The 26,518-nt window shown below is 37.5% G+C and overlaps 1 protein-coding gene across 10 annotated transcripts; it reads left to right on the top strand.

Moving 5' to 3' along the window:
- Positions 1-1,086: 1,086 nt before the first annotated feature.
- On the top strand, positions 1,087-26,518 carry LOC141425591 (butyrophilin subfamily 1 member A1-like). Of its 10 annotated transcripts, XM_074081794.1 has the most exons (9): positions 1,105-1,382; positions 6,711-6,816; positions 8,480-8,585; positions 14,175-14,283; positions 19,154-19,270; positions 20,318-20,665; positions 21,099-21,380; positions 25,557-25,676; positions 26,074-26,518. In XM_074081794.1, exons 3-8 carry the CDS (start codon positions 8,583-8,585, stop codon positions 25,661-25,663), a joined length of 966 nt encoding a protein of 321 aa, XP_073937895.1. In that variant the 5' UTR covers positions 1,105-1,382; positions 6,711-6,816; positions 8,480-8,582; the 3' UTR covers positions 25,664-25,676; positions 26,074-26,518. The 10 variants fall into 10 exon arrangements, 6 of the variants coding, with proteins under 6 accessions (XP_073937902.1, XP_073937894.1, XP_073937895.1 ...); XM_074081797.1 differs by lacking the exon at positions 8,480-8,585 and having other exon boundaries at positions 1,106-1,382; XM_074081800.1 differs by lacking the exon at positions 14,175-14,283 and having other exon boundaries at positions 1,108-1,382.

Genomic DNA, 26,518 nt, shown 5'->3' with positions numbered 1-26,518 from the left:
ATAGGATCATATCATCTGCAAATAGGGATAATTTGACTTCTTTCCTTATTTATTTCTTGCTCTTGTCTAATTGTTCTTGCTAGGAATTCCAAAACTATGTTGAATCAGTAACATCCTATCTCATTCCTGACTTTAGTGGAAGTGGTTTCAGTTGTTCTCAATTTAGTATAGTGTTTGCTATAGGTTTGTTGTATATAGCCTTTACTATGTTGAGGATCATTCCTTCTACTCCTAGTTTCTTCAGAGCTTTTATAAGAAAGTGTGCTGAATTTTGTCAAAGGCTTTTTCTGTATCTATTGAGGTGATTGTGTAATTTTTGTCCTTGCTTCTATTTAAATTATTAAATTAATAGATTTGTGTATGTCAAATCCTCTTTTCATCCCTGAAATGAAACCAACTTGGTTGAAGTGTATGATCTTTTTGATATGTTGTTGAATTTGGTTTGCTAGTATTTTGTGGAGAATTTTTGCATTTAAGTTCATTAAATAGATTGGCCTTTAATTCCCTTTTTTGTTGTGTCATTGTCCAGTTTGGGGATGAGTGTAATACTGGCTTCATAATAATTTTGTATCATAGTAAATAATTTGAGAGAGTTATTAAAAATTCTGATGTTCTAAAACTTAGTATCCTGATTTCCCCAATAATCCCAGCAGTAACCACAAAAATAAGCTTTTCTTCTTTGTCAACACAATGACAGCAAATATAATGACAATCAACTGGGGACAAATAAGCTTCTCCTATTCTGCCAGTGCTAAGACAAATGTAGATTTATATAGCCAATCTGAACAAAGATCAAGATGTAACTTAGTTGTACTGCATACCAGTGCTGTAGCTTAAGTAAAAGATCTTCCTGCTTCTTTCAGTTTCGGGTTTCCTGATCATAACCTGTTGTTGGTTTTTGTTGTTTTTGTTGCTAGGTTTTGTTTTTTTTTTTTTTAGTTTGGGGAAGTGTTTGTTTTTGTTTCAGCTTGTGTGCACAAAAAAATTAGAAAAAAGTAGATCTCACTTGATCTACTTTTATTTTTGACAGAAGAAAGAGAAAAATCCATTGTGGGAAAAACCTAGTATGATTTCCAGAAAGCATGTCAATCATTAATTTATATGAAAGCCATCAGCCTAGCCTATGCTCTCAGTCTTTTGAACTTTGTCTAGTTATTTCCTTTATTTTCAGTTTCATTATGTAAAATGGTAGTGATAAAAAGCTAATCTAATATCACTGTAGAACTTACTCTTTCTTATGTAAGCGAATTCAGTTCTGCCACAGTCTTTTTCCGCCTTGAGTGCAAGTCTCATCTAACTCAAGACATGAGTCCCAAAGAGAAAACATTACAACCAGAAATGACCCAGATGATTGAAGACTCAGCCATACAGCAAAAATGAAAGTAAGTCTCTCCTGGGGTCCCCATCTATATGAAGGGGGTCAGTCTCAAAGCTGAGGGAGGCTAAGTGTCAGTATTTCAGGAAGGATTTTAGGGCATAGAAGAAGTGTGGATGCAAAGCACTGTGCTTCTAAACAGGGGACAGGGATGAAAGGGCAGAACAAAGGGAAATGATATAGTAGCATGTAGGATAGAAGAATTATGGCAATTAAAAGGTTAGGGATCCTGTTTGCTAAGTATCAAAGGCAGTAAGTATGTTACTATGGTTTCCATTCTATTTACTTTGTCAGTGACCCCTAGATCAGTGGTCTTCCACTAGGGCATAAATACCCTGAGGGTGAGAAAAGACTGCAAGAGAACCCAAGTAGAGTTATCATCAACAAGGTGAATATCCATAGCCTCAGAAGAAAGGCCTACAAAGATGAGAGATCAGCTTCATAAAAGGGGGTTCATCAAAATAAAGGTAGAGTGCCTACCTAGAAAGTACAAGGCCCCGAGTGCAAACCCCAGTACTGCCCCAAAAAACTGACTATTTTATAGATAACAAGAGTCAATATTCTCACTTAAAGAGAAGAGAGTTGCAAATATTGAGAGGGCCTAAGTAAAATAAACTAAAATAAGCACTGTGATATAGGGTTAAAATTAGAGGCTTTAGTATAATTTAAGGTTTTTAATATATTCAGGTAGATATAGAAACAAATAAAGATGTAAAAGTGTGTTAATCCAGTACTTTCCCTGAGAGGACCTGGCAATAACAGTCCAACAGCAAGCAATAAGTATACCTAGCACTTAGACCTTGACACATTGTATAACTGGCTGATTCTAGTACTGAGAGGAAAAAGTACAAGGTGAGCCCAGAATAGTTTGCCAGAAAGCAGAGAAATGTTCAAAAGCACTCTTCTTATATAATATGATCTGTACTGCTGCAGCTGTCCAAATAGCTTTTATTTCTAGCAAATGACACATCCATAGTATCAGTTTAGAGAATGGTTAAAAGGAATTTATTATTAGTATTTCTTACCATCTATGCCTTTGCTTTGCTTTTGTACATTACCTCAAACCAATGTAACCTGTAATAATCATATAAAAGATATAATTATTAGACAAATTTATTGTTCTTACTAACTCATTCTATGACAGAGAAAGATTCAGGGACAAATTCGAATGCTGAGAGAAGCTGCTTGCAAAAAGGCCAGATTCCAAAATAACTCATTTACTTAATAAAAATGATAGTGGTATTTAAAGGACAAAAAAGCACAAAGTATAGTTGTTTTGCCCATTATTCTCACTGATAGAAAAACAGTAGCTCCTCATCATATATGTGTATATGGAAGTGATAGTACACTTCTCTCCTAGTCAGCATTGAAAAAAGTTACCCATACAGTTGTTAAGTGTCTAGAAGTTGTTAAGTGTCTAGAAGTTGTTAAGTGTCTAGAAGTAAGGATTATTGCTAAGCAGAACTATTAATGAATTTAATAATGATAAGGTATCATTTCATGGTTTCCTGAAGCTACAAAGTTTTATTATTTATTTATTTTGCAGTACTAGGGCTTGAACTCAGGGCCTACATCTTGAGCCACTCCACCAGCCTTTTTATTGTGATGGTTTTTTTTGAGACAGGGTCTCAGGAACTATTTGCCTGGGGCTGGCTTTGAACTGAGGTCCTCTGATCTCTGCCTCCTGAGTAACTAGGATTACAGAGCCACTGGCACCCAACTATGCAATTTTTTCTTGACTGTGATCCACAATGTACTTGCTTGGTCTCAATAGCGAACAGTACTAGACTAAGGGCAACATGTCAGTTTCCTTTCTTATCTGCCTGAATTCAGCGCATACCAACACAGTTTGTAAAGTAACACAAGGGAGGTTGTACACACAGACTCATTCTCAAGCAACATAAGCAGTGAAAGATCAGAAAATAAAGTTCTTATGATTATCTATAAAGTATGAACATTGCCCCCTCTGTTTTCTTCTAAAATTTTTCTAGTTTGGGCACTTATATTTCTTATTATTTGAATTGTTATTCATTTGATTTATTATTTATTGAATTAAATTTTATATATGATGTGAAGTAGGTGTTCAGTTGCCTTCTTTTGACTGTGAATATCCAGTTATCACATACCACTTTTTTTTCTCTTTATTCTTTTTATTTATTTATTTTTTTATTATTATTATTGTTCATTTATTCACATGTGAATACATTGTTTGGATCATTTCTCCCCCCTGCCCCCCTCCCTTACCCTCTCTTCCCCTCCCCCTCTCGCTTTGCAGAACAGGTTCTGTCCTTATCTCGAATTGTGTTGAAGAGTAGAAATAAACAATAATAATAAACACGTAGCATTTTTGCTAGTTGAGTTAAAGACAGCTATACAGAGAGATTTCTAGCATTGCTTTCATGTACAAATGTATGACAACCCAGGTTGATTCATCTCTAACTGATCTTTACACTGGTTCCTGATCCTCTTCTCGTGTTGACCTCTGTCACTTTAAGGTTTCTGTATTAGTTCCTCTGGAGTGGGGACATCAAATGCTCTCACATTTGGGATTTCCTCTCTAACCCTGTACCTCCCATATATGTTCTCCCCTTGTCATGTAACCCAAGTCCTACAACATTTCTGTATTTGCCCTAGATCTAAAGTCCGCATATAAGGGAGAACATACGATTTTTGGTCTTCTGAGCCTGGCTAACCTCGCTCAGAAAGATGTTCTCCAGTCCCATGATTTACTTGCAAATGATAAGATTTCATTCTTCTTCATGGCTGAGTAAAATTCCATTGTCACACACTACTTTTTATTTTTGCACCCAGTCAAATATCAATTAACCATAAACAGAATGGTTTATTTGTGGACTCTCAATTCTATTCTATGTATACCTATCCTGACATATGACACCAAAAACACAAAAGACCTTGAAAAGAAAACTCAAAACACAAGGTAGATTGGAATTCATCAAAACTGAAAATATTTTATGACAAAGGATAACTATAATAAAGTGGCAAATGCAACCCACAGACTTGGGGAAATATTTGAAAATCATATACTTGATAGGATACCTGTTGCCAAAGCATATATGTTGCTTATAATTAAAGAATAAAAAGCAAATAACCCAATTTTAAAATGGGAAAGTGATTTATATTATTTATTGTTTTTTGAGACAGCCCAGGCTGTCCTCAAACTCATGATCCTTGTGCCTCAGTCTCCTGAGTGCTGTGATTACAGGCGTGTGTCACCTCACACAACTCAAATGATTTCAATAGGCAGTTCTTCAAATGCATGCACATTTGCAATAAACATGACAAGATACTCATCATTATTAGTGAAAACCAAAGCAACAATACGATACTACTTCCTATTCTCTAGGGGAGTAGCTTAATCCATTTTATTCTTTAATATTTATTGCTAATTGATACATAAAAACACAAAACCGTACACCATATAATGAAACACCATGTAATGCTTTGATACATGTATACATCACTAATGTTTAAATGAAGTAAACTTATCTAGCTCCTAAACATTATTTCTTTATGGCAAACATTCAAAATGTTTTCCTAAAGAGTTTTGATATACACAGTGCATTATTGTTATCGATAGTCACTCTACCATGCAAGAGAAAACCAGAGCTGCTTGCTCCTATTTAATTATGGTTTAATACTGCTTGATCAACCTTTCTTCATCCTTCCCCTGCCCTACTCTTCCCAGCCCATGGTAACCACCAGGGCTGATGTCTATGGCATCAACTTCTTAAAATTGCACCTATGAAAGAGATCATGCTATTTCTTTGCATGGATTAGTTCATTTAATGTAATGATCTCCATTTCCATCCATGTTGTCTCAAATGACAGGACTGCATTCTTTGTGGGTTGAACAGTACCCCATTGTGTGTGTGTGTGTGTGTTGCATTTTCTTTATCCATGCATCAGCTGGTGAGCACATATGTACGTTGTCTCCAATTCTTGGCTATTGTGAATAGTGCTGCAGTGATCATGGCAGTACACGCCTCTTTAAGTCCACTTTCTATAGCTATAACAGCATGCTAACTTATAAAGAAAAGAGATTTGGCTCATGCTTCTGAAGCTGGGAAATGCAAAATGCTGGTGAGGACTTTTGTGCTGCATAATTTGACGACACAAAATGGAAGACAAAGAGAATGTTAGATGACTAAGATATTCTTTATCAGGAACCACTCCCATAATAATATGCTGTATTGATAATGACATTCATTAATTCATGGCCTAATCATCTGTTAGTAACCCCACTGCAGGTCAGGCACAGTGGATGACCTGTAATCACAACTACTCCAGAGTCTGAGATCCAAAGTATCATGATTCAAGGCTAGCCTGCACAAAAAGTTAGTAAGACCCCATCTCAGCCAATGATCCAGGCATAGTGGTATATCCCTGTAGTCCTTCCTATGTAGGAAGCAATAGGTAGGTGGATCAAGATCAAGGCCATCCCAAGTCAAAATGTGAGATCCTATCCAAAAACTACCTAAAGCCAAAAGGGCTGGGGAGCAAGGCTCATGGTAGAGTGAATGTCAAGAAGTAAGTGCAAGGCCCTAGTCCAAACCCCAGTGTTGTCAAAAAAAAAAAAAAATCCCCACCTCTTCCTTCTATCACAATGCAATTAAATTTCAATGTGAGTTTTGGAGGTGACAAATACTTAAATTATAGAGAAAGCTAAAATAAAAAGACAATAACAAGTGTTGACAAGGAAATGGAAAAAATGGAATCTTCATCTATTACTGCTGGGAATGTAAAATCATTGCAACCACCCCAAAAATCAGTTCAGTAAACAAAGCGTTACAATTTGACCCAGCAATTCTACACCTAGAATACACTCAACAGAGTCCAAACCATGTGTACAAACTGAATCTGTGCACGAATACTCATAGCAACATTCTTAAAAATAACTTAATAACCCAAACATCCATTGACGCATAAACAAGCGAACTGCGATACATCCATACAACTGAATATTAATTGGTCATTCTAACAAGCTGCATGCCTGTGCATGCTACAACATGGATGACTGTTGAAGGCAGTGTACTCTGTGAAAAATGCCAGAACAAAAGGCCACATATTGAATGATCCCATTTATATGACATGTCTAACACAAACAAATCCATAGAGAGAGAAAATTAAATGCTTTAAAAAGGTGAACTTTGTGACTGTGGATTACATCTCAATCAAGCTGTTGCAAATCACAATTTACTCACGTCCAGTGTATCTATTGTGAACACACATAGAAGGTGGAAGGTTACTTAGTCACAGCCATTTTAAAGTGAAATTGTACTGAGGAGAATCCTCCTTCTGATGCCCCTTCAACTAGCTGGTGATTTAGATGGAGCCCTGGAAAGCAGCCATGGTGAAACTACTGAATTTACCAGAGACAATTATCAAGAAGATCATGCAAAGTATGGCTGAAAGCTGGAAAGGTAAGGATGAGTATTCTGAATTCCTGCTCATTGCAGGAAAAACCCTTAACTACAGCTGTGGTGTGCCAATACTTTCCAATGCCTTGGAAAACGCCAAGCCCCACAGGAAAGGTCCTACTATTCTTCAGTTTGCTCCTGCTTTCCATTTTCAAATATTTCCTTTCAGTTACATCATAAATATGTGTGGTCCAAAAAACTATAGGAGAAATTGGAGATGATATTTTAACATATTGATCTTTCAGTGAGTTTGTAGAAGGAGATTTTGGTCAAGATATATCTATTTGAAGAACTCAGTGCGAACAGCCTGGAACTCTTTGCTCAGTCTCCATCTGCCCTCAACAGCTTCCTAAGTCTTTCATTGTTTTCATAGTGTCCTTTCCCTGCTACATGTAAGAAATCTGCTCTGGCAGCTGGAAAGGACACAGCTAAGTTTCCTTCTCTTGGTGAGATAGTAGCCATAAAAATAACTGCTAAAATGGGTAATTCCTAAACTTTCAAGAGATTTGGAACCAAACTCACACAAGTTATAACATACCAGTTGACCTTCATTTTTCACAATTCAGAATACCTTAGACCAGTTTTCACATCAGCCATTAAGATGGTTATTCAAAGTGAGCAGCAATATAAGGAGAAATTTCTGATAGTTTCTGTTTGGCTATAGAGAAGACACATTAAATTTGACCAAGTGTTCAACCACCTAGATTTCATCTGCATCAGCCAACTGCACTGTGTGTTTCTGCCTATCATGGAAATGGAGCCCACAGACACAGATGTGTGTGATGGAGCACAAGGTATAGACATTGATCAAAAGAGCCCAAATTTGACTCTGTTGGCAACTCGATGGAGATAAGGTGATCAGGAGGCTGAGCAAGGGTTCTCAGTCCATTTTAAAATAACATTCTCCAAACTCTGTCCTCCCTTACTCAGAGATTGTTGTCAACTTGTAACAGATATATGCAAATTAACTGCAAAGTAATAATTTTAACACAACATATGTATCGGACAAACTGAAGCTTCACTCATTTTTATCAAGTCCCACTTATCATTTTCTTTTATGGATAGCATCTGTTCATCTTTTCTTTCTTTTTTTTGCCACACTGGGGTTTTAAACTCAGGGCCTACAGCCTGGGCCACTCCACCACCCTTTTTTTGTAATTTTTTTGTGTTTTTGTGTTCTTTTGGTTTTTTGGGTTTTTTTTTTTATTTATATTCGTTTATTCACATGTGCATACGTTGTTTGGGTCATTGCTCCACCATACCCCCTGCCCCCTCCCTGTTCCCCCACCTCCCTCATTTCCAGGCAGAATCTGTTTTGCCCTTATCATTCATTTTGTTGGAAAGAAAACAAAAGCAATAATAAGAGAGACAAAGCATTTTTGCTGATTGAGGTAAGAATAACTATACAGAGAGATTCCTAGCATTGCTTCCATGTACCAATGTATTGCATTCCAAGTTAATTCATCTCTTACTGACCTTTTCACTGGTTCCTGATCCCTTTCTCATGTTGACCTCTGTCACTTTAAGATTCCTGTACTAATTGCTCTATAGTAGGGACATTAAATACTTTCATGTTTTGGGTTTCTCACCTATCCTCATACTTCCTGTGTGTGCTCTCCCCTTGTTATGTGACCCAAGTCCAACCATATTGCTGCATTTGCCCTAGATCTAAAGTCCGCATATGAAGGAGAACATACGATTTTTGGTCTTCTGAGCCTGGTTAACCTCTCTCAGAATGATGTTTTCCAGTTCCATCCATTTACTTGCAAATGGTAAGATTTCATGCTTCATGGCTGAGTAAAATTCCATTGTGTATAAATACCACATTTTCTTGATCCAGTCATCAATAGTGGGGCATCGTGGCTGTTTCCACAACTTGGCTATTGTGATAGCACTTCAGTAAACATGGCTGTGCAGGTGCCTCTGGAGTAACCTGAGTCACATTCCTTTGTGTATATCCCCAGGAGTAGGATTGCTGGATCATATGGCAGATTTATGTTTAGTCTTTAAATTTTTTCCAGAGTGGTTGTACTAGTTTGCATTCCCACCAGCAGTGTACAAAGGTTCCTTTTTCCCCACATCCTCGCCAATACTTGTTGGTGGTGTTGCTAATGATGGCTATTCTAACACGGGTGAGGTGGAATCTTAGTGTGGTTTTGTTTGCATTTCCTTTATGGCCAGAGATAGTGAGCATTTTTTCATGTGTTTTTTGGCCATTTGAATTTCTTCTTTTGAGAATGTTCTGTTTAGTTCAGTTGCCTATTTCTTAATTGGTTCATTGATTTTGGTAGAGTTTATTTTCTTAAGTTCCCTGTATATTCTGGTTATCAGTCCTTTGTCTGATGTATAGCTGGCAAATATTTTCTCCTACTCTGTGGGTGGCCTCTTCAGTTTAGAGACCATTTCTTTTGTTGTGCAGAAGCTTTTTAATTTTATGAAGTCCCATTTGTCCATTCTTTCTCTTAGTTGCTGAGCTTCTGGGTTTTATTGAGGAAGTCCTTGCCTATACCAATTATTTCCAGAGTGTTTCCTGCTCCTTCCTGTACTAACTTCAGAGTTTTTGGTCTATACTAAGGTCCTTGATCCATTTTGAGTTGATACTAGTACAGGGTGATAGACATGGAAACTAGTTTCAGTTTCTTGCAGATGGATAACCACTTTTCCCAACTACATTTGTTGAGTAGGCTGTCTTTTCTCCGTCATATATTTTTAGTGCCTTTGTCAAAGATAAGTTGTGCATAGTTGTGGGGTTCATTCATCCAGGTCCTCTATTCTGTTCCACTGGTCTTCATGTCTGTTTTTTTTTTTTTTTTTACTTTTTACTATATTTTTTATTATTGTTTTATTATTCATATGTGCATACAATGCTTGGGTCATTTCTCCCCCCTGCTCCCACCCCCTCCCTTACCACCCACTCCACCCCCTCTCTCTTCCCCCAACCCCCTCGATAGCTGGCAGAAACTAGTTTGCCCTTATCTATAATTTTGTTGAAGAGAGAGTATAAGCAATAATAGGAAGGAACAAGGGTTTTTGCTAGTTGAGATAAGGGTAGCTATATAGGGAGTTGTTCATGTCTGTTTTTGTGCCAGTACCATGCTGTTTTTATTGTTATTGCTTGGCAATATAGTTTGAAGTCAGGTATTGTGATACCTCCAGCATTGCTATTTTTGCTGAGTATTGCCTTAGCTATTTGCAGTCTCTTGGGTTTCCAGATGAACTTTAGGGTAGATTTTTCAATCTCTGTGATGAATGTCATTGGGATTTTGATGGGAATTGCCTTAAACATGGAGATTGCTTTGGTAGTATAGCCAGTTTTACTATGTTGAGTCTACCAATCCATGAGCATGGGATATCTCTCCACCTTCTGTAGTCTTCCTCAATCTCTTTCTTCAGAGGTTTGTAATTCTCCTTATAGAGGTCATTCACATCCTTTGTTAAGTTTACTCCTAGTTATTTGATTTTTTTTTCAGGCTATTGTAAATGGAATTTTTTCCATATATTCTTTCTGAATTTGTTCATTGTTGGGGTATAGAAAAGCTAAAGATTTTTGTAAATTGATTTTGTATTCTGCCACCTTGCTGTAGCTGTTTATGGTGTTTAGGAGGTTTTGGGTAGTTTTTGGGGTGTTTAAGGTATAGGATCATATCATCTGCAAGTAGGGATATTTTGACAGTTTATTTACCTATTGGTATTCCTTTTATTTCTTCTTCTTGCCTAATTGCTCTGGCTAGGAATTCCAGTACTATGTTGAATAGGAGTGGAGATAGTGGGCACCCTTGTCTCATTCCTGATTTTAGAGGGAATGGTTTCAGTTTTTCCCCATTAAGTATGATGTTGACTATAGGTTTGTCATATGTAGCCTTTACAATGTTGAGGTACATTCCTTCTATTCCTAGTTTTCTTAGAGCTTTTATCATGAAGTGGTGTTGGATGTTGTCAAAGGCTTTTTTTGCATCTATTGAGATGATCAGGTGGTTTTTGTCTTTGCTTTTATTAATGTGCTGTATTACATTTATAGATTTGCATATGTTGAACCAACCTTGCATCCCTGGGATGAAGCTGACTTGATCATGGTGAATGATTTTTCTGATGTGTTGTTGGGTTAGGTTTGCCTTTTTTTTTGAGGATTTTTGCATTGATGTTCATTAAGGAGATTGGCCTATAGTTCTCCTTTTTTGGAGGTGTCTTTGTCTGGTTTTGGGAAGAGAGTAATATTGGCTTCATAAAGTGAGTTAGGCAGTTTTCCTTCCTTTTATATTTCATGGAACAGTTTAAGGAGGGTTGGTATTAGTTCTTCTTTAAACATCTGATAGAATTCAAAAAATCCATTGAGTCCTGGACTTTTCTTTTTTGGGAGACTTTTTATTGCTGCTTCAATTTCATTTTGTGTTATAGATCTATTCAGGTTGTTAATGTTCTCTTGGTTCAGTCTAGGCTGGTCATAAGTATCTAGAAATCTGTCCATTTCTTCAAGATTTTCAAATTTATTAGCATGTATGTTCTCAAGGTAGTCACTGATGATTTCCTGGAGTTCCATGGTATTTGTTGTTATCTCCCTTTTTGCATTTCTGATTTTACTGATTTGGGTTCTTTCTCTCTTCATTTTAGTCAGGTTTCCAGGGGTCAGTCAATTTTATTTATTTTTTCAAAGAATCAACTCTTTGTTTCATTGATTCTTTGTCTTTTATTGTTGTTGCTTCTATTTCATTGATTTTGGCCCTTATTTTTATTATTTCTCTCCTTCTGCTTGTTTTGGGATTTGCTTGTTCTTGTTTTTCCAGGAGTTTGAGATGTACCATTAGGTCACTGATTTGAGATCTTTTTGTCTCTTTAATATATACATTCATGGCTATAAACTTTCCTTTCAGAACTGGCTTTGCTATGTCCCATAGGTTCTGGTAGACCGTGTTTTCATTTTCATTAAATTCCAGGAAACTTTTAATTTCTTCTTTTATTTCATCAATGACCCATTGATCATTGAGCAATGTGTTGTTCAGCTTCCAATTGTTTGCATGTTTTCTACTGTTGTTTTTCTTGTTGAGTTCTAGCTTTAATGCATTGTGGTCAGATAGAATGCATGGTATTATTTCTGTTTTCTTATATTTGCTGAGGTTTGCTTTGTGCCCTAAGATATGATCAGTTTTGGAGAAGGTTCCATGGGCTGCTGAGAAGAATGTATATTGTGCAGAAGTTGGGTGAAATATTCTGTAGACATCAGCTAGGTCCATTTGATCTATGGTATGATTTAGGTCTAGGATTTCTTTATTGATTTTTTGTGTGGATGACCTATCTATTGGTGATGGGGGGTATTAAAGTCTCCCACTGTCACTGTGTTAGAGTTTATATATGTTTTTAGGTCCTTCAGAGTATGTTTGATAAAATTGGGCACATTGATGTTGGGTGCATATAAGCAATAATTATTATTTCCTTTTGGTGTAGTTCCTCTTTTATTAGTATGGACTGTCCTTCTTTATCTCGTTTGATCAATGTAGGTTTGAAGTCTACTTTGCCCAAGATAAGTATTGCTACTCCTGCCTGTTTTCAGGGGCCATTTGCTTGGTATATCTTTTTCCAGCCTTTCACCCTAAACCAGTGTTTGTTTCTGTCAATGAGTTGGGTCTCCTGTAAGCAACAGCTTGTTGGGATCTTCTTTTTTAATCCAGTTTGTCAATCAGTGTCTTTCGATGGGGAATTTAGTCCATTAACATTCAGTGTTGGTATTGATAGGTATGTGGTGATTCCTGCCATTTAGTTGCCTTTGTTGTTTAAGGGTTTGATTGTGTGCAGTTAAATCAGTGTTACTCTCTACTTTCTTATCTTTTCTTCTCCTGTGGTTTGGTACTGCCTGCCCTTTCATGGTTTTATATGCTTTCATTTTCTGTGTGCAGAATTTCTTGGAGAATCTTTTGTAGTGGTGGCTTGATGGTCATATATTGTTTTAGTTTCTGCTTATCATGGAAGACTCTTGTTTCTCCATTTATTTTGAATAATAGTTTTTCTGGATAGAGTATCCTGGGGTTGAAGTTATTTTCATTCAGTACCCAGAAGACTTCACTCCATGTTCTTCTTGCTTTTAAGGTTTCTGTTGAGAAATCTGCTGTGATTTTGATGGGTTTACCTTTGTATGTTATTTGCTTTTTCTCTCTTACAACCTTCAATATTCTTTTTCTATTCCCTGTGCTTGTTGTTTTAATGATAATATGTCATGGGGTAGTTCTATTTTGGTCAAGTCTGTTCAGTGTCCTGGAGGCTTCCCGTACCTGAATGGGCATAGTTTTCTCTACATTTGGGAAATTGTCCGTCATTATTTTGTTGAATGTATTGTGAATTCCTTTTGCTTGTACCTCTTCACCTTCTTCAATGCCCATGATTCTTAGGTTTGGTCTTTTGATAGAGTCAGTGAGTTCTTGCATATTCCTTTCACAGTACTTGAGTTGTCTGACTAGTAGTTCTTCAGTTTTTCCTTTAATTTCCATTTCATCTTCAAGTTCTGAGAGTCTGTCTTCTGCTTGTTCAATTCTGCTGGAGCAGCCTTCCATTGTGTTTTGTATTTCTGCTTCATTTTTTTTCCTGAGGTTTTCCATATCATGGGTCACTTCCTCTTTAATATTATCAATTTTCATCCTTAATTCATTTATTTCTCCATTTATGGTGTTCTCTGTTTCACTTTGGTATTTATTTAGGGCTCCTATGAGTTCACTTATTTGTTTTTGTGTCTTTTCATATTCTCTGTTTTTGTTGTCTTGAAATTTCTTGAGTGCTTCCTGTACATTTTTGTTGACTTTGTCTAGTAACATCTCCATGAAATTCTCAGTCATTTCTTACAGGATTTCTTCTTTCAGGGTAGTCTTGTGGGCTTCGTTGGTTTCCTTGGAATAGTCTGTCTTTGTTTTGTTGGGGTCTGGAACTGAGTATCCATTTTCTTCATTTCCCTCTGTATCCTGTACTAAATTAGGAGAATGGTTTCCATCCCTTTTTTGTCTTCCCATTGTTCCACTTGGTGCTATTTCTAACACTGTTCTGTGTGTATTTTAGTATTGCCTAACTTACAATATTAAAACTAATAAAATGAGGAAGGGAAGAGAGAAAAGAAAGAGAAAGAAAGAAGAAAAAGAAAAAAGAAATCAACAGGGAGAGATGATGGACTGACAAACAGTGAACAAGATAAATAGTTAAGGAGAAAGAGGAAAAAGGAAAAGAAAAAAGAAAAAAATGGAGAACCAAAAAAACCCACAGGGAGAGATGGTGAACTAACACACAGTATGCTCAAAGTGCCCCACCCTTTCTGCTGCATGTCCTTTTCAATTTCCAGTTTATTGTTCAGTTTTGTTTTGTCTTGTTTTGTTTTTTCCTTTTTGCAGGGCGAGGATCAGTCTGTCCAGGGGGCTATGCTGGCCTTTCCCAGGGGTGGCTGTAGGAGTACTACATGCAGCTTATCTGCTCACCTTTTGGTCTGCATCTCCCAAGCAGGTTTGGAGCCAGTGGCATCTGGTGGCGTGGAAGCTCTCCTGTTTTCTCAATGTAACGTGGCATGGAGAAGCTCTGTAAGGGCTGGGGATTCAGGATGTCTGAGTTTTGCTTATTCTTGGTGAGTTTTTTTCTGACAAGTGTGGCTCCAGAGTCTCAGCAAGATTCCAGATTTACAGAGCTCATGCTGCCAGCTACTTCCCGCTAGTCACTATCTTGAAAATCTTGTGGGTTTTTGTTTTTTGGTTTTTGGTTTTGTTTTTTTTTTTCTGAGATAGAATCTCACAAATGTTTGCCCAGACTGGCTTCAAACTTCCATCCTCCTGTTCTTTGCCTCCTGAATAGCTAGAATTACAGGTGTGAGACACCAACACAAAGCTGTTTTTTTTTTTCTTTTTGTCGATACTAGGTGTTTGAATTCAGGGCCTTACACTTGCTATTCAGGGACTCTACCACCTGAGCCATGCCCTTCCCCCAATCCCTTTTTGATTTGGCAGTTTTTTAGATCAGGACTCACACTTGGTATGTGGGGCCAGCCTCAGACCATGACCTCTTACCTAGGCCTTTTGCCTAGATCTGATTACAGGCATCATACCTGGCTTATTTGTGACTACAAACCACAATCTTCCCTATCTCTGCCTCTCAAGTAGCTGGGACTACAGTCATGAACCACTCCACCCAGCAGATTATGTCTTTCATGTGCTTAAAATGTCATTGCCAAACATAAGGCCATCTTGATGTTTTCCTATGTTAATTTCTAGGATTTTATAGTTTTGTGTTTATATTTAGGCCCATGGTTCATTTTAATTATATTAGTCTCTCCTTGATTCCCTTCCCTTTGCCTGCCCAAGAAAGGCTTCTGACGTTTCCTACTAGGAAATGCAAAAAAAATGTTATTTTTAGTGAGGAAGATATTGTCAACAACTCATCAACCACTTCAATGTGGAATTTTGTGGCCATTATGAAGCTTACTAAACTTGGTCAAGGCCCAGAGTTCCTGTTGCTCAGAGAGTGTCTAGGAAAGGACTGGCCCAAAAAATGTGAAGGAAAAGAATGTCAAAGGCCATGCTTCCTTTTGGTAGAGAGGAATATGCTTTATATGTGGGTGAAAGTATTCTGAACAAAGGGAGGCATGTGTCATACAGTGTTTTGGGGGCAACTGCAAAGATAGAACATGTAACTTCTTCATGGATTAGGAGCTTGTTTTTAACCATTTTGACACCATGACACACAGGAAAAATGATCTTACTTATTGGGCACACTATAATAAACTAGATGGCCTCTATGCTAAATCACAATACCACCAATGCCTCACTCACACCATAATAAACCAGGATGGGATTTGTAGGCATCCATTTATACTTCATAAAAATTACATTCTTATTATATAGTATAACAAGAAAACAAAATAAAATTAGGAAATATATTAAATATTGAACTTGGAAGGCATAAACCTAAAAATCCTAATTTTAAAATAATATTTGAAGTTGCTACAACAAATATAAATTTATTTCCTGCTTTATACTTGAAATGACTACAAGTAATTATCATTATAATTATCAATGATGATCTTATCAATTTCATGACAGTCACAACTGGTGAGCTATTTTATTTGCACAAATTGGTGATATACATGTTGCAATATCTTTAATACCATTCTATTAAATTGTGTGTTTAAGGAATCTAATTTTTCTCATTTTTTTGTTTATTTTTTTAAGACAGTGTCTGACAGTGTACCCGAGGCTGACCTCAGACTCATAAAACCACTGATTCCACTTCCCAAGTGTTGAATCACGGAACAGATGTGTGTTACCATGGCCAGCTTCTCTTCCTTTTCTTTATAAATGTGATGTTGATATTTTCTTTGATAAGTCGAATGGATTGAAAATCTATCAAATTTTTCTTATTAAAGTTTTTCAATATAACAGTGGTCATAGCAAGTTATTTTACAGATCTCAATAAACTGTAATTTACAGTATATATAGAGGCAAACAACACAGAATAGCAAATACAATATTGAAGAAGAACGAGGTTAGAAAACTGACATTCTCTGACTTCAAGCTTACTGTGAAGCTACAGTAATCAGGATAGTTTAGTATTAATGAAAGACTGACAGACAAATGCAATAGAATAGAGGGCCTAGCTATAGACCCACACTGATCTATTCTACCTGCTTTTCCTACTGATCCAAGGAAGAGGAATCCTTGTGCTCCTTCTGGTCCCTCTAAAGCAAGATCCTGCAAACTGATCCTCAATTATTATCAACACAATTTGTAAATTTGGAAGTAAGTCATCACCATGTAGAATTTGGCTGAAGCCATGTGTTAACTCAGGTTTATATCACTGTGATAATATAGCTGAGATAAATAACTTACAAGGAGGAAAGAGTTCAATCCATGGCCACTTGGCCCTGTTACTTTGGGCCAAGTAAGTACTTAGTTGCAGAAGCTTGTGGTGGGAGACACCTGTTCACCTCAATGCAGCTGTGAAGCAGAGGGAGGGGGCCTCGGATTCCAATGTGCCCTTCAAGGGAATACTCTGAATTACCCATTTATTTCTATTAGATGCCACCTACTAAAAGTTCTAACACCTCTCAATAGAACCAGCCTGAGGATCAAGCCTTTAACACATGGACCTTTGGAAGACATTTAGGATACAAACTATACCATTCTGTTACTGGCCCCAAAGACTCATGTCCATCTCACAATACCAGAGTCCATAAAGAATTTTTACTGCATTGCTCCAGAGTCCACGTCCAAAGTCTCCTTAAGACTCAAGAGAAATTCGTAGCTATGAGCACCTAAATAAACTACAGAGCAAGTTAAATATTTCCAAGGTAAAATGGCACAGTGTAAATATTCCAGTTCTTAAAGGGATGATTAAGGAACGAGAAAGGAAGAATCAGACCAAAGCTAGACTGAAACCCAGAGGGCTAGGTTTATATCTGGTAGCTTCATGACAGATATCCAGGGCACATGGTGGTATGATGTGAGCTCCAAAGGACTTGGACCACCCACCCCTGTGACTTTGCTGGCAGCAGTCCACATGGTTTCTCTATTGGGCTAACTCTGCTCATTTCTTGCAGCTCCCTTTGGCAGTCATTTCATGTTCCTTGAATTTTAATTTCCTTCTCTACTGCCTCTTTGACTTTACACTCATGGCTTTAGGCATTGCCTCATCAGGGACTTCTTACAGGAACTCTGCCACACACTGCCTGGGCTTCCAGGCTTTCCTTTGAAATCAGGGTGGAAGCCTCATTGACACCAAAATTCTTTCATTCTGGAGACCTGCAAAACCAGCATCAGATGCTATGGTCTGGTACTACTGAAAGCTGTACCTGGACCCTCCTGAACTATAGGTACAGCAAACTCTGAGTACCTTAATGAGTCAATATGGGAAATGAATCCCCAGAATAAATTCCCTCAGTGTTCCTATGTCAGCAAGACACCTAGGTCACTCTTCTCCAACAAAAGTCTTTAAAATTACTTAAACCACTTCTCACTTTTATATCTTTGAGATTGTAATAAGTGGGTTTTGCTGATTCCTGAGACAACCTTAAAGCATCTTTCTTTTTCTCTTGGTATAAAGTACTTGGAGCCATTTTAATGGTGCTAATCTCTTCAGCAGCTTCACATTCTTTGACCAGGACTTTACTCATACTTCTTTTCTGAACAAACTGCAAGTTTTTCATATCTTCTTATTCTGCCTTTTGTTCATAATTCTCACTGTAAATGTGGCTAATAGCAGCCAGTAATACCCATGTTGCAGCGTGCATCCTATGCTACCTTGAAGTTTCCTCTTCCAGATAAGTCTTTAAACAGTCTCCCCCAGAGTCTCAGGGCATGGGCAAAATGTAGAAATGTTGTCAGAATACAACCTGGGTGGTCTCTAGTCCAGTTCCTAATAACAGCCACTTAAAACTTCATCAGCATAGTGTACTGTCCATATTCATTTAAGAATTTTTGTATCCTGAGTCCTCACCAATTGGCTATTAAGCTTTGTTAACTCATTCTAGGCTTCTCTAACTTGCTTTACCAGACTTTTCCAAATTCCTCCCATGTGCCAATTCCAAAAATTTCTGAATCATATTTCCTTGTATAATTATAACAATGCCTCTATATCTTGATACCAATGCTGTCAGCTTTCCATTGCTGTGACAAAAATACCTGAGATGAGCAACTTATAAGTAGAAAATATTTATGTTAGCTCAAAAATTTAGTGATTTCAATCCATGGGCACTGGGTGCTGTTCCTTTAGGCATATGGGACACAGTATATCATGGTGGGTAGCATTGCAAAGGGAGTTGCTTACTTCATGGTAACCAGGGAGAGGGACCAGAATCCTAATACTCTCTTCAACATCATAACCTCACTAACCTAATTTCCTTTCATGGGTCCCACATCCCAAAGTTTTGACCACAACCCAAAATCACTACAGGCAAGAGACCAAGCCTTTAACACATAGGCCTTTGTGGAACATTCAAAATCCTAACTATAGCAACTGTGAGATTTAAGGAAACACTGAGAGAAAATATATAAGGTGAGAAGATAAAAGGATTCAGGACTGGGCCCTGAAAGTTCAACATTTAAGCTATGAGGAAAGGGAGAAGAACCAGTGAAGGAGAATGAGTGGAAGCAGCTATATGTATATGGAAATATGTGGCCTGAACTAGTCTTGAAAAGCACAGGACACAAAACTTGTGGGAAAAGCAGCAAAAATTCACTCTGTTCTTTTTAACAACATAGATTCCATGTGCCCTTGCTGCCTGTGAGTGACAAATACTTCTGTGTTCCTATATATGCTACTGATGGCCTTAGATCTCAAAGTTCACTATTCATCTACCTCATTACTGCCTCTTCTCCTGTGTCACTAGAACATAGCCCTGGGATCACCCTGTCTCTGTCACAAAAGAAGCAGCGAGTCTTTATCACTTATCACAGAAGCCTCCTCTCACTCTACCTTGGTCTCCAGATGTCTTCACTAGTTGCAGGTAGGAATTACTATTTCTCTACCTTATTCAATGAATCTCTAGGTTCTCTGATATAAAACAAAGAAGGGAAAGAAAAAGTAAATGAAGTTGAAAAACATACAAATAAATTCTCTGAGAATCTGGGAAAAGGAAAGAAATTAAGTTTTTCACTTTGCTAAGTTCCAGGCAATATACCAGGTTTTCTAACTTGTATCTTTTGATTTAGTCCTAACAGTGTGTGTGTGTGTGTGTGTGTGTGTGTGTGTGCTTATGTGTATGTGTGTGTACAAGTGTGTACTTATGAGACAGGACTAAGAGAAAGTGAAGTCCCCCCACATGTTAATAAAGAACCAGTAATTCTTAAAATCCCAAGAAAGTACAGAAAAAAATTGACAAAACAAGATTTGCAGGCCCCCAGTTTCACATCCTTTGCTCCCTTGCTCTTGGAAAACACTATTAGTCATAATCAGTGTTAATGATTATCCATAGATATGGATCAATTATGATTATCCAGTGAACTGCTTTGAATTCTTTCTCACTACAGTTATTCAGCTCTCCACTCTCAATCCATGGAGCTTCTTGTATGAACTTTCCCTCCAAAAGGCAATGACAGACTCCTAGCCTAAAGAAGCGCTCACATCTGTTCACCTAATCCTTTTGTCATACTTTTTAAGTCCTTCTCAAATTCCTTGCTTCCCAGGAAGTAGGTGGTTAAGTGAGGTGTCTAATGCGCAAAATTTAAAGAACCACTGACACTCGTGATCCTACCACCCATGCACTTGAAAACCCTGAGAGCAAATGCCTCCTGAAAATTTGTTCCCTAAGGACCCTGACCTCCTTGAAAACTTCAGGGCTAAGACCCACTTCCAACATCTGTAATACCTTTTTTGTTCTACATGTATGTTCAGATTGAAAAAAATAAGGAACTAGAAGCTATCCTTTTTCAGACATTGTCTTCAGGATTTGGGAGGGTGAAATAACCAACCATGTATATATGTAGTCAAGGTCCGTCTTTCTATACAAACCTTGCCCTCAGTCCTCCCTGACTCCATCTCTGCTCTTTTTCAGGAGCATTCCAAATCCGGGGGCCTCACGAACCTGTGGTGGCTATGCTGGGTGGTGAGGCAGAGCTACCCTGCTTCCTCACACCCAGTCAGAATGCTAAGTACATGCGGATAAGCTGGTCCCGCTCCATGTCCTCCCAGGTGGTACACGTGTACAAGGATGGGAGGGATCATCCTGAGGGAGTCATGGAGCAGTATTCAGGGAGGACAAAGCTCATGAAAGATGCTATCTCTAAAGGGATTGTTGTCCTAAGGATCCTCAATGTCCAAACCTCTGACAATGGATTGTATCGCTGTGGGTTCCAACACGGCTCCTTCTACAATGATACACTGATAGAGCTGAAAGTGGCAGGTAATAACCCAGGTTTCTGTCTACAGGTGAGTTCACTCTGGGATGGGCTTGTTTCTCTAATTCCTGGTCCTGGGAAACATAAAGAAGTTGTAGTAAAAGGTGATGTGACTAACACTTCTGTCTGATGGTAACTCCATGTTACACTGCTTGGATCATTCTACCTTCCAAGTTTATAGCTAAATAATTGATTATAGAGTCATTAGAGGAGTCAAGAAATGGACAGGGGCCATTTGTGTGGGACTGGGTTGGACCTATCTCTTGTATGGGAATCCAGATCCCCTGTTCTTTGTCATCACAACTTCTTCAGAAGCTCAGTTTTCTGTTTTGTATGCCAGGATTCCACTTAGCAGCCCTAGCTATTCAGGAGCAGCACAGGCATATGTACATTGGAAAATGAGATTAGGGCCTGATATTTCTCTCTTCCTCTTCCCAGTTTTAGGTTCAGACCCTCACTTCCATGTTGAAGTCACCAAGTCTAGAGAAATCCTATTGGAGTGCAAATCAGAAGGCTGGTTCCCTCTGCCAAAGATCCAGTGGATAAACTCTTGGGGGGAGCAAATTCCATCTGTGTCTGAATCTCAGACTCAGAACAAAGGTGGCCTATTCCACGTATCTGCATCACTGCTACTCAAAGATCCTTCTCCAAAGAACATGACCTGTTCTGTCTGGAACCCAGTCTTGAATCAAAAAAAAGAAGAGCAAATATCCATAGCAGGTCAGTTTTCTCTCCCACTTTACTAAACCTGGAATGTTTAGAATTGAGCCCTTTGACCATAAAATACTATAAATCCTTTTCTCTAGACCTCCAATGCAACAATCCATCCTGAGTCTCCTTTTCAAGGTTCCTATCAGATTTTTTGCTAAATCTTCACTCTACTTAAATGCCCTGCTGAAAAAATGCTATGAGCATAAATGCAGATGAGAATTCCCTGTTGATAAGTAGTTAGGATTTTTACATTTCTCGCCACCTCATTCCACCTCCTTTTCTGATTTATGACAGGCCCTGCTGTATTATTCAATTATTTTTCTACCTTCATCTGCATTTCTCTTAATTATTCTTCTAATCTTGGTTAATATTCCCCTTTAAGAGGCTTTCATCTTCTGCCTCTCTAGCTGAATTACATTTTAGCACTGTTCTCTCTCAGAGTCCCTCTTGTTTCATAACATTGCTACTAAGTCAAATGTAATTCTATATTTCTTTTCATTTATTTAGTTAATGTCAGTGTCACTCAATGCTGAACAAGTTTCATGAAGATGAGAGATGTAATTTTTTTAACCATTATTAATCGACTTCCTGATACAGTAAATGGATAAAAGAAAAGCATTCAGTTAAATATGTATGATAAAGAGTTTAATAAACACAAGGCTTTATTAAAGTTTAGTAAGGGGATGGCTTATCCATATGGACACTAAAGCGAATAAGGATATTGGCAGAACTAGTCTGAGAGTGGTCTGGGAGCCAGTGGCTGGGGCCATCAATGTGTGAGAGAAGAGCCAAAAGACCAAGAGGAGAAAGAAGGAGTGTTGCCAAGCAGAGGTTAATGGAGCAAGACAAGCCATGAGGTGTAAAAGCAGGTTACTCACCCACTTCGTTCCCTAGCTTAAATCAACCTCCCACTGTTCCCAATTCCCCAACCCATACTTTTCCTCTGGAAAGAAATACCTTACCATCTCCCACCCCTTTCTATATTTTAGATACTTTTTCTTAACAAAGTCATCTTTTTGATTTGTGGAAGTTCTGGGCATAAACTTATCTTCAAACTTGTTAAAACAATAAAAAATTTATTTTTATTATTTTAATAACAATAATTTGTTCTGACTCTTATGTGAAGTCAGAACAAAAAAAAATGCTATTTAAAAATATTATTTGCCAAGACATAAAAGTTAAAGGCAGCAGATGTACCAAAATAAAATGTTCTGTTCCAAAAGTACAGCCTTTCAGAAGGTCTGCAACCTCTGACCAGCTCAATCACATTCTTGTGTAACCCAAGATGAGAAAAACATCACACCATGGGCAGTGATCACTGCTGGCATCAAGGACTCAAGTGAAAACAGGACCAAATTTCAGTATCTGTGGGAGAAATTATAAAAAATTTTGAAAGCATTTGGGCAGAAGGCATTTATGCAGTAAAGAAAGTGTTAGCAAGGTCATGAGGTACCATTTTATTGGTTAACACTGATAAAGATATACTTGTGTCATTCTTCATTACATTTATATTAAAATCATGTGTCATCAAATTTATATTAAAATCACCCTAGCACTTAAAAAGAACTTTGCATGAGAAGAATAATTACTGACAGTACTGTATGCTATTCACCAAAAATGTTGAGTGACTTTGGGTTGCAAAACACCTACATCAGGCATTATTAATTAGAAGGGTAATTTGTATTTAATAGAAAATATATTATTAAATAGTGTTTATGCTCATTTTGTTTCACTTGGAAGTACTAATTTCCCCAGCATTCACTATAAAAATGTAAATTTATATTGACATGTACACTGATTTACTCCCAGCATACAAATACAATAAGACCACCTCATTTGCAGTTTTATTACACATGGTTTTGAACAAATGCAGTCAAAAAATAATAAATTTTAAAAATTGAAGGATATTTCAAAAACAAAAGTTTTAAATTTCTGCTCATGCATTACGCAACTCAGTTGATACATTCATTCCACATGAGTTTTAGGTTGTGTTTAAATGGTTGTGTGATCAGCTGAGTATTTCCCTGCCCTTGCCTTTGTGAAAATATGCCTCCCAAAAAGCAAATGGTGCTCAAAAAGCACTAAAAAGTTAATGCAGTTAACTGAAATGATAAAGTAAAAATTTTAGAAAAGCCATATGTCTTTAGTGAAAATTGACTGACATTATGGGGAAAATGAACCAAGTATCCAGAGTACAGTGCTGAGCTCTGTGCATGTGGAGAATTCAAGGTTTTTCCTCAAAGGTGGTCTCCTCAAAACCATATACCCTTGGATACCAAGAACCTACTGTAATTAATCAATTTTTATTGCAGAAGAGATTTTTAATTGGTATATATAATTCTCTTAGTATGTATTCATAGCCCATGAATTCAAAACAAAATTATGCCATTATTCAATTTTTATTAAAGATCCCATTCTCTCAAGTATAGAAATTTAAATATTTTCTTTCTTTGAATATATTTTTATACTAACTCATTGCAATCAGATAACATTAACAGAGTTGAGACTTACCCAAGTGTAAAAAGAAAAAAGATCTTACACACATAGAAAAAATGTAATTTTCTAAAAAATGCAATTTTTTAATTCACATAACCTTTATAATAATTATTCAAAACATACTACCGTGATGATGGAGAGACAAAAAAGTGCAATATATTATAAAGAATAAAAACAGTAGTTGACTTAAGTTTTAAAGTTTTTCAATAATGTATACAAGAAAATTCTAGAGTGCTTAATCCTTAAAACTACAAACGAAATGAAATTTTTTTCTTTAAAGACATTTCACATTTTTATTTCTACTTTTCTTGTTGACAAAGACATCTTTGAGATGTTATTGCACCTTATATCTGATATGTATGTAGAAAGTGACCAGTAAGGATGGTAAAAGGCAAAGGTAGCAAAGGTTCCAAGAAGAGTGGAAGTGCAGAGCCTACTTTTCTTCAGTTGTTCACTGCCATTGTCAGACTTTGACTTGATCCAAAGGTGAAAATGTTCCAGGTACAAAACACTAAACCTTAATATCTCACTCTTTGACCACAACTTCCAATTCTTTCTTTTATCCTTTCATTCTGTTTACATAGATTTTTCAGCTACACAGATGTTGCTGGAAAGTCACCGCTGTTACCTACCTCAGTTCATGCAAGAGACATCAGGCAAGATGGGAATATGTAGTAAAAATGGTAGCAAAGTTTATTAGGAAAGAAATTTAGTATGACTGGATAAATGTAGGGAGAAACATTTCCTGCAGGAAAATGGGAGTAAAGACTTAAAATAGTAACTTTGTATTTCCTAAGATGGGGTCATGTCTAGCCACCTCCAGTCATTAAGACAATAAATCTAGGTGGCTAAGTGGGTGTTAAAACAGGGAGATGCTAACTAAGCCCACCCAAAATAAAGGAACAATAGGTGTGTGTTTATGACTTCCCTTTGCTAAACATGCCTTTCATTCTTTCTGTCCCTCCGGCCATCCAAGGAGCAGTACAGCTTGTTAATATCTCAAAAAGGAAGGCAGATATAGACAGGCCCTGTATGTCTCCCTATTTTGTAAGTTAACATCAAACGGGAGGTGAGAAGGGGCTAGCTGCCTTGGGTTTTTGTTTTTTCTATCCTTGCTTCAATATTTGAGTCTGGCCCTTTTAATATTTATTAAAATAATTTCCCTCTGTCCTCAACTATCTATCCTGCTTCATTTCCTCTCTAAATGACTTTCATCCCTTTTAACTTATAAGGAATGCAGAGGGAAGACAATGTTTTTCTCTCAGAGACCTTGAAAAATCCTTCATTTTAGTTTCCCTATCCATATTCTCATCACTCATCGCTAGCTGTTACCTAACATTGAAGCTTCTGTTCTCTTGGTTCCTCCATGCTACCCCTGGCTACCAGACTTAGGACAGTCCAATTTCCATGGGTTGACTCCCACTCCACTCTTTGGTCAATATCCTCAATCCCAGTACATTCTATTATCTGCAGTATTCCTCTTCAATAATGAATTTATTCACTGAACAAGTAAAATAAGATATTTGAGTGGAAGTGTGCACTTACTAACCATAGTTTAAGAGGACATGTAGACAGAGGGAGGATCCCCAGGATACAACTGTTGAAGGGAGTGATGGGGTTCTTGAGTGAGAAATGAATGTGGGAACAACTCTCTCCACTGATGTTAATTGGGACGCATCTGAATTTCAGTTGCTGAGCCTTCTGGTTCCTGGTTCACGCCATTCATCATTTTGGCAGTAATTCTGGTGGTATTGGTACTCACAATCATTGTATTTCGCATCCGCAAACGGAGATAAGCTGCAAGGAAAGGTAAGGAATTATTCTTTTCAATTCACAAATAGCGCTTCACAGAGTAATCTGTCCTTCACTTCTATCTTAGAAATAGAGCAAAATTGGCACAAAATTCTGCCCAAAGAAAAACCACTTCACATCTATGAGACTCTGCCCCCTCAACTGCAGTGTGTGAACTAATACTTTCTTTACCTGACTTCTGTAAGGATGAAAATAAATTATTTACATAAAGCATCTCACATTGCATCAATATAATAGGCATGAAAGGTGGTTATTATTATCATGATTGTGATACAGAGCAGGAGGACCCAATGCTCCCTTGTGGAATTGTCTAGGGATTAAGAACTGCTAAGAATGTTAATTTCATGACAGATCTTTGCTTCAAGTACTCTTTAATGTTTTTCTTTTCTTTAAGTAAATACAAAGCTCTCCTCCATGCCGGACAGAAGTTGGCAGTAAACAGGACTCCAGTGATTACCTCATGGCAGAGATGAAGCAGATGTGAACCTCTGCAATTGCCTCAGGAGTTACCAAGTTCAGGAGTGTGAAAAAGGAGAGTGCTGTCTTACCTGAAGGTCCTAAATTAATCTCAGCTTTGATCCCTTTTATCCCACCACTTTCACAGAAAGCAGCCTCACTGCCAGTCAGCCACTATTTCATGGCTCCTTTGAAATGTAATTATGACAGCCAAAACTGTTTGAGATACTTCATGAATGACCAGGCAAACTCCAATCCAGCCACTGGACAACCACTGCTGTCATGGCAGCACTACCCTGGATTCCTCCAAAAGACTTCACTCTACTGCATTCACCCACTTGTGTTGCAACATTAAGTTCCCAATAAAGGGTCTCTTGAAGTTA

This window comes from Castor canadensis, chromosome 1 (genome assembly GCF_047511655.1).
Source record: "Castor canadensis chromosome 1, mCasCan1.hap1v2, whole genome shotgun sequence".
Classification (NCBI taxonomy): Eukaryota; Metazoa; Chordata; class Mammalia; order Rodentia; family Castoridae; genus Castor; species Castor canadensis.
This window is presented reverse-complemented; position numbering and strand designations above follow the sequence as displayed.

Bases quoted from the DNA above. Each gene is read 5' to 3' on its own strand.
- LOC141425591 (XM_074081793.1), top strand. The intron at 14,284-19,153 runs GTTTGGAGCCAG...CTGTGTCACTAG, and splicing joins GGTCTGCATCTCCCAAGCAG to AACATAGCCCTGGGATCACC. The intron at 21,381-25,556 runs GTCAGTTTTCTC...TCTGAATTTCAG, and splicing joins AGAGCAAATATCCATAGCAG to TTGCTGAGCCTTCTGGTTCC.